Source organism: Colletotrichum paranaense (genome assembly GCF_030867605.1).
Source record: "Colletotrichum paranaense strain IMI 384185 chromosome Unknown Scaffold_3.1, whole genome shotgun sequence".
Lineage (NCBI taxonomy): Eukaryota > Fungi > Ascomycota > Sordariomycetes > Glomerellales > Glomerellaceae > Colletotrichum > Colletotrichum paranaense.
The window spans coordinates 2,808,332-2,824,541 of record NW_026848961.1 but is presented as its reverse complement, the minus strand read 5'-3'; the positions used below and the strand labels follow the sequence as shown (position 1 = coordinate 2,824,541).

At 50.9% G+C, this 16,210-nt stretch overlaps 5 protein-coding genes across 5 annotated transcripts; 2 read left to right on the top strand and 3 right to left on the bottom strand.

Moving 5' to 3' along the window:
- Positions 1-3,548: 3,548 nt before the first annotated feature.
- CPAR01_04522 (uncharacterized protein) lies at positions 3,549-4,226 on the bottom strand (the record flags this gene model as incomplete). Its single annotated transcript, XM_060488802.1, has 2 exons — positions 3,549-3,788; positions 4,146-4,226. 2 exons carry the CDS (start codon positions 4,224-4,226, stop codon positions 3,549-3,551), a joined length of 321 nt encoding a protein of 106 aa, XP_060353008.1.
- A 502-nt stretch (positions 4,227-4,728) lies between these two features.
- CPAR01_04521 (uncharacterized protein) lies at positions 4,729-6,239 on the top strand (the record flags this gene model as incomplete). Its single annotated transcript, XM_060488801.1, has 5 exons — positions 4,729-4,839; positions 4,896-5,076; positions 5,152-5,219; positions 5,287-5,687; positions 5,765-6,239. 5 exons carry the CDS (start codon positions 4,729-4,731, stop codon positions 6,237-6,239), a joined length of 1,236 nt encoding a protein of 411 aa, XP_060353007.1.
- Positions 6,240-6,949: 710 nt separating this feature from the next.
- CPAR01_04520 (uncharacterized protein) lies at positions 6,950-8,356 on the bottom strand (the record flags this gene model as incomplete). The annotated part of the gene is made up of 2 exons (XM_060488800.1): positions 6,950-8,125; positions 8,210-8,356. 2 exons carry the CDS (start codon positions 8,354-8,356, stop codon positions 6,950-6,952), a joined length of 1,323 nt encoding a protein of 440 aa, XP_060353006.1.
- A 1,718-nt stretch (positions 8,357-10,074) lies between these two features.
- CPAR01_04519 (peptidase family M28) lies at positions 10,075-11,626 on the bottom strand (the record flags this gene model as incomplete). Its single annotated transcript, XM_060488799.1, has 2 exons — positions 10,075-10,786; positions 10,848-11,626. 2 exons carry the CDS (start codon positions 11,624-11,626, stop codon positions 10,075-10,077), a joined length of 1,491 nt encoding a protein of 496 aa, XP_060353005.1.
- A 1,833-nt stretch (positions 11,627-13,459) lies between these two features.
- On the top strand, positions 13,460-14,503 carry CPAR01_04518 (uncharacterized protein; the record flags this gene model as incomplete). Its single annotated transcript, XM_060488798.1, has 4 exons — positions 13,460-13,646; positions 13,702-13,883; positions 13,960-14,293; positions 14,361-14,503. 4 exons carry the CDS (start codon positions 13,460-13,462, stop codon positions 14,501-14,503), a joined length of 846 nt encoding a protein of 281 aa, XP_060353004.1.
- Between the last annotated feature and the right edge of the window lie 1,707 nt (positions 14,504-16,210).

Genomic DNA, 16,210 nt, shown 5'->3' with positions numbered 1-16,210 from the left:
CCCCATCACAACTCCCGGGTCTTGGCTTCTTTCCTCAACGCCGATCGTCGGAATTTCTGTCAGGGTCGCTGGCGAGATGAGAGGCGTGACACGGTGACACGCATTTGGGGGGTAGCGCAGTAGTGTCACTATGTGGGAGGGAGCCAGTCAGCGACTTTCAACTCGCGTGTCTTTGCCCTCGTCTCGTGGGGAATGTTTAAAAAGGCTCATGGTTGCAGTTTGGGCGGATTGCCAGTGTCTTGCATTCTGCGACTTTGATGATCCTTTCAGTGGAGAAGGATGGAACACTTATTTTTTCTTCAACGGGTTGTGGACACAAGATTGCATTCTTTTGTGCGACGGGAGTGGGAATCGATTCAGGACCGTTGAACCGTCGATTCGTCGACCACGGGTTTGGAGACTCCCAGTCTCTGGTCCGGCCACACTGCGGCGGGGGCGGTTGACATGACGATCACCTCACGGTATCTGGACGGAAGCTGCGCCGGTGCGATGCTGCGGATGTCACTGTAGGATGCAGGATGGGGGCATTGTTAGGACATTTTATTCAAGAGGCTGCATGGGAGAATGATACCCTACCTGGTCTCTTCGCTCGGGCCTCCCTTTTTTTCTGGATCGTGAACTGGGGAGCGAAAGAGAGTGATGACTTACTCGTGGGCTTGCCTCCCGGTTTCTGACTTACTCTGGGTATTCCAATTGTTCTGACTGGTCAATTCAATGATTGTGGACAAATGTGCCTGTACGGATCTGGAGCGTACGAAGATGATGGTATTGAAACGGGTAGTGACTTCCGAAGCTCCGAGTCAAGATACAGCAAACAATGCAGCTTATGCAGGTATGTCTTGATGGTTGATAGGGAGGTATGGACCATAGTTTTGATGGGTTGACTATGGTCCATGATCTTCAATCTCTCAAGGGTCACGATCACGTCGGTATTCCGATATGAAGACGGAGCTTGGACCTGGAGTTCCCAATCACAATGACAGATGAACTGACGGTTCACAGCGGCTACCACGTCAAAGAGGGGGAAATGTCAAAAAGGGAGGATTGCTGGTCCACGAGGTGAGCAGAATATTCAGAGCCCTCACGGCCAAAGCCCCTGACTGAGTTCGAGAGGAAAAGCTACACGGCACGGTACTGAGGAAAGGAAATCGGAGGACCTGTCCAATCCGGAAGACGGCTTCGGAATGGAGGCTTTGAGTATCTTTCGTTCAGTGGAAGTCTGGCTTTGCCTCATCCTGTACACGGCGCTTCGGACACTATCCGCAGGGGTCCAACTCCCGATAAACCGGCGCAAGGTTCCGATTTCTTGCTTCCGCAGCGGGCGCGTAGTTCAGCGGGAGTTTCTCAGTGGGAGCCGGTGCCCCGATTTCACGTTTCGAGGTGGGATGTCCGGGACCACGATGTACGTCTAGACTCTGCGAATAGAGAGCTACACTAGCTCGATGTCCAAGACTGACATGTTGTTTCGTCGAAAGTCAGGATCTCTCGAGCGGTCGAGCCATACTTTCCGCCTTTCATGTCTCGCATCAACGATCTTCAGCCGGGCAATCCCCACCACGCAGTGGAGTTGGCCAACGCAGGGGCGCATACTCAAGTTTTCGCCAACTCCACTGATACAGCACCCATACTCCGTACCTTGGAGGCTTGGAATGATTAGACGTCCCCATCCTCCATTCCGCGGGAGTTTGTTATTTGTATCCAGGGGAAATCCCAACTCTTGGAAGGTAGCAAGATGTTCTTGTCATGTTCCATGATCGCCCATGTCGCCCACTTTCCGCAATGATTCGGCTCGGGTTGCACAAGACTGGAACATCCAACAGAGTTGCCTGCCGTTGACCTCTTTCTCGCCAAAGCTTCTTTGAAAGAAGCTAGACTCTTTTGTGTCGTAGCTTCCTTTGCATGGCACAGTTCGCGTCTAATAACGTGCTTTTAAACTTAAAACTAGATAGCCTTCAGAAGGGCTGATGCTCTTTTTGTCTTCAGGGTTTCCCACTTGGTGGACTCGGCAAATTTGTTTCGTCGTTTTGTTCTCTCAAACTAGCCGTCTCGTTGTTTATGAACGTTTGGCACGGGCACGATCTCGTCATCAGAGACACGATTTGATTCTTTTCCCGCCGGCCCGGTGCTCTACATGGCGTAAACACCTAGAATTTTTGATTGCAATTTGCGACAAACCTGCGTTGACAGCTGTCAGGGAGAGTTTTATCCACTGTTACCTGAGTCAGACGCTCGGAGAATTACTGCTCCAATTTAAGCCCAGTTTGCACATAACATGGGCTCAATACTGCGATGATTCGTAAAGTGGCCGACACCACCAGATAGGTAGGCTCATTATGTCAGGTACGACACGCTGCGATTTGGGTAATGCATCTTTTTGAGGGGCTTCAATGGGGAGTCCGATTGTCTGATTTGAATGATGTCCGAGCACACCGGGGACCTCGATATTGGTCTGATTTACGGCGGGGACCAACACGCCAAGTCTTGAGATTGCGGCGGTAATCAGGATAGCTCACGCTTCAGCCCCATCCAATTCATCCGTTTCAACATGAGTAGCCACTGGCATTGCTAGTCCATCGAATAATGCTGCCTGCTGTCAACAATTGGCTCTCAGACGTTGCGAAATCACCTACTTTTCATTGACGTATATGTAAGTCTGGCTGGTGACAGCGATAGCTTCACTTCGAAAATCGGGGATTGGAACTCAACCACTAATGTTGAAGCACTGTAGGCTCACCATAGCTTCAAAGTTCCAGGAACTTGAATCTACCTCTTCCGTATCATCCGGCAAATCTTCCCCTCCCTCAAGTCGCCCCCATTGCAACGCGAAACCAACATCAGGGCCCACGTGGGTGATTTGGATCGAGGTCTGTGTCCCAATATCACCTCACTAGAAACTGCCAATCACCTGAGAACGTCACTTGTCATGACCTGAATCGCTACACCACGGCATAGTGCGGCGATGCGGCTTCCTTTTTCAAACCGGATGACCTGAGATGCGTCCGCGATAGCCGGCTGAGATCTTGCTTTCGGTCTTAAGACGGCGCAATTATAGGCCATTTAAAGCCAGTGATGGTGGCTTATGAATATAGTGAGGCAGAATATCTCTGCCACTATTGAAGACATTTAGACCGAGAATTATAACCGTGTCGGGTGACTTGACTCGCTGCGATCGAGCAGACAAGATAGTAGCCGATGCGAACGCAACCTCATGGTGAATGGCGAGTGATGGGAGGATTGGGATGCATTGGATAATGCGACTCGGAGTTTCTTGGCTTGACAGGACACCATAATTGCCTCATTGACGAGTTTGGACGATCCGATGGCATCTTGGCTTCGTCACATACCTTAGTAAGGGATTTTGTCACAGTCGTCACACGAAGCGCTTCTTTAGTTCTTAACTCCTTCTGTTAATCGCCAGTCAGTGTTTAAGAAAAGAAAAAAGCTTACGGCGCAAAAACTCGCTGAAACACACGGGTCGCCCCCAATGATGTGCGCTACACTGACTCGAGCTCTCGTCGCAGAGCAAGGAACCGGGGTGTTAACGCCTCTCACTTCAGCAATGCCGGAATCTTGAGATCGTGGGTTACAAACTCCTCTTTTTCCTTTTCCTCCCACTCTCCTTTCCAGGCTTCAGCGTTGTAGATGTGCGTGTCACTGATCACAGGCTTTGCTCCAGTATTCTTCTCTTTCCCCGGCGGCAAATTCGTGGCGCATTGGGGAGAAAGACGTGCCTCGTGGGATGTCTTGCCATGTTTCGCTGTTTCGGGGTTAGGCGCCTCGCAGACGCGCTCTGCATGTCTTAGTTGCATGTGAGACCAGGTTTCTGGACCTGAATGCAATGCTTGCACAGGGTTGATCGTACTCCAGAAGGGGAACTAGTCTGCAACTTTGGTGCAAAAGAAAAGGTGTGGAATGGTGACAACGTGGCTGTCCAAGCTCCTGCAGATTGTGAAGACTGGATTTTGGAATGATCCGGGACTTACAGCCTCCACCTGCCTGCCGGGGCCAACTGTTTCTCTGGCCCTTGGAGACTCATTCGGACGACGACCGGGGACATGGGAGGACTACTCGAAGAGGCGGTTTGCGAACGTCGCTCCTGGTGGGAACTAGTCCAACCAGGGGGAGGGTTGGGGTTGTATTCGCACGGACGCCTTCAAGCAGGACCAGACAGAGAGATCAGCACGGCATCGTGGGCCGCCGGGGCTTGAGAGCCACACAGCGAACATGATGCTTGTCCAGCTTTCTTCGCCCGCCAAAAACAGTTGTGCAAGCCTTTGTTGTTGCAATCTTCCTGGCGTACTGGGAAAAGGGGGCATGGTTTCGACTGTGGAGTAGAAGGGAACATGAGAGACAGGACCCTTTTCCAAGTCTACGCCTTGCCTTCCCCGGTCTTATCTGTGCATTCGGCATATGTCAAAGTGGGCACGACGAAGAAACGATGGCCCAGGCCCGTTTTCTCATTGCTGTGAGCAGAATATATTACCACGGCCGTGGAACAGGTCAGATCGTTCTAGAGTCGATCTCGTCTTTGGGACCCGGCGTTTATCTTTCTTTTTTCTCTTCTTCCCACAACCTCGAGAGACATGAATGGAGCTTGCTTCAATTCTGACATCTCATTCGTTTCCGTTTCAACGTCTTGACTTGCTTTTGGCTTGGTGGTGGTCTAGCCTCCTCTTTACGTCAACCTCAACCTAAGCTAATGTCTGGTCTGGGTCCGTGGTGATCACCATGGACGGAGCAACAATCCATGCGTTGTATGGAACGGCCGATAACTCGGGCGAGCCTACGCCCTTGGTGAACAAGACTCCAACTATCCTAGGCGTGGTTATTGCCTTCGCGGTAAGCTCCAAGTTGTTCGAAGACATATCAGCAATGTGACTAACGACGTTGCTTAGATCTTCTCATGGATGTGTGTCGCCTTCCGCATGTACGTGCGAGCCAAGTTGGTTCAGTCATTAGGATGGGATGATTGCTTCGTGATATTGTCGTTGGTGTGTAACCCTCTGTATACTCTCTCGATGACGAACAATGTCTCACGTGAGGATTTCAACACAGTTAACAACAACAACTGGATCTGTTGGAATTTGTGTCGGTAGGACCCCACCAAATTTCCCTTTCTCGCTTCTGTGAAACTAATCCTTTGGTCAATAGCTACCAAATATGGGATGGGAAGACATATCTATACCCTCTCTGCGGCAGAAGTCCAGAATTACCTCCGAGTACGAAGTCAACCCGCCGATAGTCGCTCATGATGTTGACTTGCTAATCAAGAACCCCTTGCCTTAGACCTTCTACGTTGCAAACGCATCTTACCAAATGTCAACCGCCTTTATCAAAATCTCTCTCCTCTTTCAATACTTGCGCATCTTCGACCGACCGTCCTTCCTTCGATCGCTCTGCATCTACCTGATCATCTTTGTCAGCTTATGGGCCACCGCCTACTCGTTTCTGGGATGGGTTCCCTGCGTGCCAGTCGCAGCATATTGGAACTGGACCATTCCAGCCACACGTTGGGCATACGGCTCGCTCAATTCTGATATATTCTCGGGAACATATGAGAGTCACTCTTCGGTCAACTTTGCCTTAGACGTCCTTGTTCTCGCCATCCCGGTTCCGCTCTACTTCAGACCCCAACAGTCGCTTAAGTCGAAGCTGAGACTGCTTGCGCTGCTGGTCATTGGCATTGCGTGCGTTTTGTCCCTCGTTTTCCCCAACAGCGGACCATCACTCTCAGGGATCCCCAGAGCGCTAACACAATTTGTAGGGTCAACGGCGTCTCAGTCGTCCGAGTATACTCTATCATTCAACACCGATCCGCCACTCGTCCGACATTAGACCCCATGTGGTACGGCCCCCTCAGCATCGTCCTATCCGCCGTCGAAGTCGATCTGGCCATGGTTGCCAGTAGCGTCCCGATTTTCTGGCCAGTACTGCGGCAACGATTCCCCGGTATCTTTGTTACCAAGGAGGTTGAAGTCACGAGGGAAGTTCGGAGGTTGGAGAGCGTGGAACTCGAGGACGACATGGAGATGGAGCCGGATCGGAGGTCGCGGGTCGGCAGCGAAGCAAGTCTTCGGCAAGAGAACATCAATCAAGGAGGAGGAGCGGGGGGACGATACATGGATGAGTTCATTGTGAACCAGGTCGACCCGCTGAGGAAGGCCAAGAGTACGGTCACAGAGGTCAAGGCCGGCGATGAAGCTCAGGGGGGTTGGTGGCAGAAGGGCCGCTTTGGTTGATGAGCGTGGGAGGACTGCAGAATTTGCTCATGGCAGATTCGTTACACACCAGCTTGTTCGGAATGAAAACAGTAATGTCCACATGGACCTCTCTGAGTAAGAGCAGATCCACCGCGGGCGGTATGATGTGGCTTCTGACCAAGTATGCTCCAATCATACTCCTTAAGTGACTTTGCGAGCGCGGCTCTTAGCCGAGTGTAGCTCCATGAGTAGGTTTAAGAGACACCATGTTATACCATGTTTGGCATCGGCAAGCACTCAGAGACTCCAGGAAGGCCGCGCAAGACCGAAGGATCTCCATAATACTCTTCGCATAGCCAGACTTTTCAGCATGACTGATCCTGAAAGTAGCAAAGCCATCGTTTATGTAAGATAAGGTACTACATATGGGGGGGTCCGGTCGTGTTACACTGAATATCCGGGTGGCCTACCTTAGGATCTTCCTACCTGCATTGGGGCTACCTTTCCTGACGCGTTTGTGACATGGATGTGCGTGAGTAGGTAATCCTACTGTTGTAAAAAAGAGCGATCTGACGAAATATAAGGGTCCATCAAAAGAAGTCGTGCAAGGAAACTGAGATGAAATTTTTCGTCAGTCTAAGTCTAAGTAAATACTAGAATTAATATTTGACGGCGGAGCTTGAGCTCGATGTATCTAAAATCTGGATCTAAGGCGCAATGCATTTACAGGGTATCGTAATCCTTCGGACTTAGACTGCGCGGTTGTACCCAGAGCGTCCATCGGTAGTGATGGCAGAGGCTTCGTCACGCCTGTTGTAACCTGAGCGTCCATCGGTACCGATAGCAGAGCTTTCCTCACGCTTGTTATATCCGGAGCGCCCGTCTTCAACACTGGTGTAGCCAGACCGGCTATCGGCCTCTTCCCGCTTGTTGTATCCAGACCGTCCACCAGTGGAGGCACCAGCAAGCTCCTCGCGACGACCGACCCCAGAAGCTCTGTCTTCTACACCGTTGTACCCCGATCGTCCATCTGTAGTAGCGTCCGAGCCCTCTTCGCGACGGTTGTAACCGGAGCGACCGTCTTCCACACTGTTGTATCCTGAGCGGCCATCTGTCTCCTCACGACGGTTGTAACCAGATTGACCATCTGTTGTAGCATCAAGGGCCTCTTCGCGCTTGTTGTAGCCAGATCGTCCGTCAGTCGTGGCTGAAGCGTCATTCTCTCGGCGATTGTACCCTGAGCGCCCATCAGTGCCGATAGCAGAGACGTCTTCGCGCTTGTTGTACCCGGAACGTCCATCAGTAGTGGCGTCTGAGGCTTCTTCGCGACGGTTATACCCCGAGCGGCCATCAGTTGTGATAGCAGAGGCTTCCTCCCGCTTATTATATCCTGACCTTCCATCAGTAGTGGCATCAGTAGCCTGTTCGCGACGGTTGTACCCGGATCGGCCATCGGTTATAGAGTCAAGAGCCTCTTCGCGCCTGTTGTATCCAGATCGTCCGTCTGTAGTAATAGCGGCATCTTGTTCACGGCGGTTGTACCCAGAACGACCATCCGTGGTCATATCAGACGTCTCCTTGGCGTTGCGCCGATTATATCCAGATCTACCATCTGTCGTAATAGCCGCATTTTCTTCGCGCTTATCGTAGCCAGACCGACCGTCTGTATTCATGACTTGATCTTCATCGCGGCGGTTATATCCGGAACGTCCATCAGTGCCGACAGTCGCCTCTTCGTCACGGCGGTTGTAGCCAGAACGACCGTCGGTGATAATAGCAGTGTCATCACGACGGTTGTATCCAGAGCGACCATCTGTAGAGACAGCAGTGTCTCCTTGTAGGGGACTAACATCTCGAACGCGAAGCGCCGCGATACTTGTTGCTCCATGAGCTTTGCGGGCGCAGCCCTCAGTGTTTTCGGTGATCTGATGGAACCATAGAGTTAGCATCGTGGAAGTGCTAAGCTTCAAGGATGATAGAAGCTAATAGAATTCTGAGGATGGACTTACTGCTGATAAGATAGTCTCGCCCTTGAGAAAGGATAGGACCAAGATGCTGGTAAAGAGGGCTACCAAGAGGACACGTCCAACTGGGCGCCGAGCAGGAGGGCTACTGGGCATAAGCCCATGAGTCGGCAAAATCGTTTCTTGTTTCATTTTGGAAAAAGGATATGGGGTAAGAACCTTGAGCAAAGCCAGAAAGCTCGCCGTTTTAGGTGTGAATGTTGATACCAAGAGACAGTGAAAGTTTTCAAGCTGGATCCTGTTGTGATACAGGAGCTCAAGGGAGTGATAGACCGAGATACTTAGTGGTTATTGGATGCTAATGAAGACGGAACACAACGAAACAAAGAGAAGAGAGCGCCTTATATATTGCTACATGACTGAACTTCTCTTAGAGTTCTCGAGTGTGAGGTACATAAACGAAGAGACTGGAGGGTTGAGGCGAAGGAGGCACAGTCACGAAGTACGCCGTACCAAGATACTTACCGTCGACTCTCATAACCTGGGCAGCAATACGACACAGCCGCTGCAGCCCTATGCAAGTTGCCATGAGCCATCAAGTTGAGACATGCAGCAACAGGTCATGATCCGGTTTCTCATCAAGGACTCAAGGGTTGCCTAAACTAAAGTGGAAACAAGATTCAGACTCGGCCCCCACGACATTGACCGGTGAGATCGCGGAAATGGTTGCGGTCGCCGCACCCTGCACAAGTCCGCAGTGACCGGTCTTCCACTAGGTGCCAAGCCCGACCCTCATAGGTCGCCCTATAGCCTGCTGCAGTGCTGCCAATGCTGAAGGATTTGGCCTCGCCATCATCGGCCGGAGATGCCCGGCGAAGAAGACGGAATGCGAGCCTGCCCGGTGTCCCAGTTCCTTGTCAGCGGAGAGGTCCTTAAACTTCTTTGGGGACTGGAAAGCCAGGGTTCGCGCCCGTTCCAGGGGTCAACCAACGGTGTTTCTAGGGTTTCTTGGGGAGAAGCGGCCCCCAACAGGGAACAAGGGGGGCGGCTGACGTCCGGCCGTAGACCCAGCCATAGGCATCGACTCTGAAGGGTGCTGCCAATTCAAGGTTATGATTGGTGTAGGAATGTGATGAGTCTGCTTATCCGGTGCGATCATATTTTCTCAATCGCTCCTTGCCTAGACCTCGGCCAAATCTGTGCCACACTGCTCCGCCTCCGTTAGTAAGATCACGATGATGCAGTCATGTCTTGGGCTGATTGAGTGAGGCTATCTCGTTTAGGAGGCAGTAAGTTGTTGCCTGAGAAGATGGGGCATACAGAAACGACGCCATGCGTTAAGATTCTCGAGTGGGCTGCTCGACAGCTGCATGATAAGTTCCAACAGCTGGAAAATGGTGTCCACATGGCCTTTTTGCGATAGCCGAGATATGCAAAAGGCTAGACTCGCCTGTCTTGTCTCGGGTACGGAGGCACCCTCCGACATCATAATCAGGACTCATTAAGCCTTACCGCGATTGTCTGTATCTGCGGAATTTTGACTTCTTCCGAACATGTATAAAGCGACGACAAGAGTTGGTTGTGCAAAAGTACCACAAAAGTACCATTTATCACTTACTCTAGAAAAGACGGGAAGTCTGGGCAATCTGATTGGTCGAAAGAACTGCCTAATTGAAGAATAGAGCTCATAAAGTGTCGTGCGATGCTGACAGGCGGAGGATTCGGTTTACTGGGATCCTGACAAGCCTGTGGCAGTATTACACTGCATACTGTCACGCAAAGGGAGCGCAAATAACATGAAGTCTGTCATTCCATTCATTTCTCGTCTATTTTTAAGCCGAGGGAAGGCTAGGTATCCATGGGTGGAGTCTTACCCCCTCGTAGGAGTCAGTCACTCGGGTGCTTCTCCCTTAGAAGTGGGAGCCGCCACCGCAGGGCCCGTCGTGGGAGTGACCGGTCAACTCAGCAGCACGCTTGAGGTGCTGGGCCGTGTCTGCAGCCCATCTGCGCTTCTTCAACTCAACAGCAGGAAGAGTTTCCCAGCTCATGGAATATTTGGCGACACTGTGGGCGATGGCCTTGGTGTTGACAAGGTAAGCGTCGTTGTCCAGGTTGGTGATATCGTCGCCGATCAAGTGGTAGTTAACGTCGTAGGCAACACCAACCTCGCCACCGAACAGCGCGGCCTCGGCCTCCGTCTTGAGGCCCTCTGCGCCAGTGAATAGTCCACCAGACGGGATGCCGTTCTCGATGAACCCTGCGTAGTCAGAGCGGCCGTTGAATTCAGTGGGTACGTGGCCCAGGCCCTTGGACTCAAAGAATTCCTCAAAGTCCTTCTCAATCACATCAGAGCCGGCGGGGCCAGTGAAGTTGAAGGCACTGCCGTCACCATCGTAGATGGCGAGCTTAGGGTTGGGGCTGGCGATCATGTCGAAATTGAGGTATGCTCGGATCTTTGAGATTTCCTCCTCAGAGCTGTTGAGCGACTTCACATAGAAGTAGGAGCCGAGCTTGCCGTATTCCTCCGCGCCCCAAAATCCAAGTCGAACGGCGTTCTTGGTGGTGAATTGGGTAAGGGCCTTGGCGACAGTGAGCACACCAACGGTGCCGGAGCCATCGTCGCTGGAAGAGAATATTAGTCAGTTCGTCTCTCCGAACGTATCTCATAGTGATGTTAACTTACTTAATACCAGGGCCAGCAAAAACAGAATCGGAGTGGCCTCCGATCATGAGAACATTGTCATGGTCTCCGCCCCTCGTCTCCGCAATGACGTTATAGTTAACACGGTTCTCGATGATGGAGATAACATTGAGATCAAGAGTCAGCGCTTGACCAGCTGCAAGAGAGGCAACAAGGGCCTGTCCCTCCTCACGAGTAATTCCCACAGTCGGGGCGTAACCATCCGAAGCCGCGCCGAGGGTTCCTGAAAGCGCGCCAACGTCGTTGTTGTAGATGATGGCACCGACAGCGCCTGCAGACTTGGCAAGAGTGGCCTTGACCGCAAAGTTGCAAGTGCCTCTCGACACGAGCGCAACAGCACCAGAGACTTCGGCAGGGTAGTCCGACGCCTCGCATCCAAGGTTGGCAACGTTAACCAAGGTAGCGCCGGTTAGGGTTCCGCCAGGTGTGTACGTCAGAGGACGGGCGTCAATGGCATCGCCTGCGACGGAGAGGGTCGCCTTGGCACCGGCGAAAGCCTCGGTGAAAGGCTGCTTGTAGACGTCGTAGTAGTCGAGCTTCTCAAGCTCCTCGACAAGCCAGTCTACGGTCGCGTTGTGGCCGCCACCGCCGAAGGCACGGTTTCCCTCGTGGGCATCCGCAATATCCTGAAGCTTCTGGGACCCGGCGAGGAGGTCCTCAATGTTGATGAGCTCCTGGAGCTTCTCGGACTCGACGTACGGCTTGCACTTAACGGCGCTGACTAGCGCCGGCAGGGCCAATGCGAGAGCGGCCGTCTTCATCTTGTGAACTGTTGCTACACGACCGGCGGGGTCTTGCACAAGATTTGAAGTTGCCTTGTGGTGGCTAGAAACAAGAACCTGCGAGTGGGCGAGCGAGGAGATGTTCCCAATAAGCTGGGTGGAAAGCAGCGGCTTGTTGGTCTTTTAGACTTCCCTCAACCAACGAGCTGGAAGCGACGCATGCATCTCTTCGCTCGCGTGATCATCGCCAAGACGATAGATAAGGAAGCTGGTGATGTCGCCAGTAGCTCACCGGCCGGAGCCACTGTCAATTAACCTCGACGCGTACTAGGCTCCCCAGAAACGCGGGGACGTGCGACTTAATGAGGAAGCCCAGAGCCAATATTTTCTTCTGCTCCATTACGACTCTATCGCGACCTGCCTGATCCAGGAACGGCCGTACGCACCAGTGCGATTGCGCAGCTCGGTTACGCCGTGGAACTTCTTGGCATTGCAACCCAATGAGGTTGAGCCGCCGATACGCCAATGACAATGACACAAAGTTCCAGCCACGATTTTCCATGATTCATTCTTCGTCGTGAGAGCCCATACCATACGTTGGCACACGTGAACTCGTGAAGGAAGCTTTGGGACCTGACCATATTGATATTGGAGAGGTCTTATGTTCACAATAAAGCCTTGGTTTTGTGTTATTACTACTTCTTTCGCGAACTTTATGAAGAGATCCTGACTAGTCAATTTGGTAGAGATGGCAGCATGGCTAAATGCGGTTTGTCAATGCACAGACACTGAATAATTGCTTGGCAAATGGTACGGTATTGACTGTCGTCCTCGGGGTGTGGAGATTCAAGTTCGGGCCATCTGCCATCTGATATTGGAGTGTGACGCACCAAGTCAGCATCACGTGAAATAAATAAATAAACATCAACTATCCGGCTTACATCATTCGTCACTCATCCAAATCTCGATAGCCTGTACCGTCGAAACCTCCCGTGTGTTTTCTACCTGAATGCTACAACGTCTGAGTGCGGGTTGATCACCGCGATGAAGAACATCATATCGGGAAGCATATTAGTTCTCCATCAGGTGCAAATTCATCTGGGGGTACCAATTGAGTTTAATATCACAGGTAAGCTACTGTAAGGCAAAACTTGAATCGACGCACATGCACCTTCAGGCTTGCGACAATAAGGTTGAGTTTCTCAAGGTAGCATTATTCAGATTGAGTTGGAGATCGATGCGCTAAGCCTGTCATCCTCCGATTTTGGCGACTGCTTTGTCATGACTTAAGGACTGCGCGGCAATGTTGACTCAAGGCCAACGCGAAATAAGACTGCGGAAATATCAATTGGGAACAGGAACAAAGACCCCGTTGGAATAATTCCAAAAATTTGCGAAGCCGACGATGAGCTTGCAGACCTCAATCTGCAAGAAGCTATGACCTCAGGAACCCAACGAGCCGCTAAGCCAGGCGCGAACTGCGGCTCGTGAAGGATCCGGGAAAGTAGTTCATGTAAGAGACCATAGAAATCAGGGGTTCAAGCCACAAAATGGACTAACGTTGAAGATCGACATTTGAACAAGGGCCTCGGAAGAGAGCCGTTGCAACGGACTCACGACTAACATTAGCTATCCATCAATGTTAGCACGAACGGAAAGAGCGGAAAGTCCTCGCTATCCAATCGCTGTTTGTATATTAAACATCCTGAACCCTCGAAAAATTGGACTTGAAGTTCATATGATAAACTGCAGTTCTTCATCCAGTTGTATACCGATGAAGTCTTTACATACACCTGTGTGAAACGTTCACTCCAATCGGTCCAAATTATTCAACTCATTTCCCATAGGGTCACAGCAGAAAAGTTGCAAAAGATGCAATTTTCTTTGACGCTACTTGGCTCAATGCCTATTGCATATGCACTTCCAACTTTTCCTGGCGCCGGCAGCGGGTGCCCGTTTCAGTCAATTCTACCACCATCAACTTCAGCGTCAGGCTTAGATGCAGCATGCCAGCTAAAGCCTAATCATTTCACGTGGACACCGCCAGGTCCTGGAGACTGTGAGTCAAGCTTAATCCATCTGCGTTAAGTTTTCCTTGCTGACAAGCTGCCTAGTACGCGCGCCCTGCCCGACGCTAAATACTCTTGCCAACCATGGCTTTCTACCTCACGACGGCCGCAATATCACTCTCGATGTCGTCATAAAAGGTCTTAAAGATGCGATGAACATTGGAGAAGACTTAGCAACGGCTGCCTTCACGCCAGCACTCAAGTTGAACTCAATACCAAACGCAAATGTGAGGCGACATACTTATATCTCTGATATCAAATATTCTATGGAGTTTGTACTGATCAATCTTACGTACTGCCTAGTTCATCGATCTAGATATGCTGAACCGGCACAACGTCATTGAACACGATGGCAGCCTATCACGCCGAGACATGTACTTTGACCCGTCGAATCGATTCGACAAGGCGACTTTCGACGGTTTCGTTGCCTACTTTGGTGATGCAACAACGATAAGCACAGCCGCCATGGCCAACGCCCGTGCAAGACACGCTCTAGCCATGAGTCGTATCAACCCAACATTCACTCTTCCCGAATCATCCGCACCTTTGTTCTTGGGCGAAGCATCCTTGATGTTGGCTGTATGGGGCTCTCCGAGCAAGCCGGTGGCCAACAGAGCGTTTCTTGAATACTTTTTCAGTAGGAATTATCCTTTCTCTCAATAGCGGAAGTCTTTGTCCATTGTCTAGGTGCTAAGAACGAATAGGAAACGAACGTTTACCAGTACTACTCGGTTGGGTTCCGAGCGATACCTCCATCACCTCAGCCATCATTTTGCAAATCTCCAACGACATTGCCAATCAAACACCTTCTGATGTTCCTTTGACTTACACAGCACAGCACTCCTGAGCACAAGCGGAGAGAAGACGCGAATGACCCGAAGGTTCGGAAATATATGTGTAATATGCTCTGTTGGGCTGCATGCGCGGGTGAATTCAATCCGCGCGTTGAAAAGCAGATCAGAACGAGATCGAGGTTATCAAGACGCTGGAGCCTCTGAAAGCGCAATGCATTGATACACCAGAACAATAAAAGCACCGCACGAGTGTCTGAAAGCCACGAAACATGCCTATGCCTGCAATGATCCTTATCCCGTAGGTTCAAGTCCACTTCACACTACATGTTTGTGTCTCACGCAAGCACCTAGATCCATTCTTTCCAACATCATCCTATAATAGTCACGTGAATCTCCGTTTCCACCTCAAGTGTCTCATCTTGAATTACTACGTCGGACGTCCGCCACCAACGTCGAAAGTTTGCGAATCTTGAGCTACTTCCAAGGATGGTCTCTGTGACAGATATTGGTTTGGCATTGTGTTAAAAGATGTCATGTTGATCGAAAGCCATAGAAACAGGGAAAGCAATGAAACTTGCAGATTCCAGGCAAAAAAGGCAGAGAGTTGGGGACTTCAACGCGGCTACACGCTGCAATATTACATGTCAATGAGGATGACAAGGAAAGAATCGACTCCATGCAGTGACTAAAGTATCATAACTCTTGGAGTATTCGAGAATGTCTCTTGGTTGTTCAAAATGCCAAAAGATCCTTGACAGGCGAGGGAGACTATTTTAGCAGCAAGCGACGGAGCGCACAAGGACACTATCGAATGGCTGACTTAGAATGGAGTTTTAAGCGGAATCGAGCTCGCGGTTGCTTAGTGATAGGTAACGATATGCGAATGTTCCCTATTCTTCGCATTTCGACTTCAAAATAAAACGAAAATAAGCAGTATTCAATGTTCTCTCCAGGGAACTCACTTCCTGAAATAAGGTAGTTAATAGACTTTGGCTCTCTGCTGACCCCTTTAAACTCTTCGAGAATATCGGTTAAATCGGCTCTGAAACAGCGAGACTAGTCATGGTTCCGGCATGAGATGGACAAGGGTGGAACGCAGCGTTGTGGGATGCCAAGGTCGTTGGATCATCGTATACACCCGATGCAGAAACTTGTCCGAGCCGGTCCCGATGCCGGGGCTCCATTCGAAAACCCGAGGTACCGGAGCAGAATCGCACGGCAATAAACTTGGCATAATATTAACAATAGAGTCATGGAAACTCGAAGTTGAGAATGGTCATTTGAGGAGGGAAAGACTCGATGGAGGAGGGGCCGTTCATGATTCAGCCGATGCTATTATGAGTTAGTCGACACTGTCGCTTACCTGTTGTCATTAGCGCTGACCAGCAATGCAACGCTGTTACCAGCATGTCTGGGGTTCTAGTTCGATCCACGCCGGCTCATTTGAAGTGCAGCATGTCACGACCTCGGAAAAGGTCCACAACAGCCAACCAACGATTTGTCCACCATGCGGACATGGTCAGGGTTAAAGACGCTTCTTCATATTGGAGTCACCACATCCACCACTTAATCAATACCGTCTGGGCATTAGGCCTGTAGACTTTTTCGCCTCCCGGCCGATGTGCCTCTTCAGAACTTCTCGGAAGCGTGCCGTTGTCATCCCAGTGCGCCGGCGCTATTTTGACATGGATAACAGAAGGTTGCCCGTCGGCTGGAATTGAAGATAAAGATAAATAAGAGTTGTCACGGCATCCATCGCC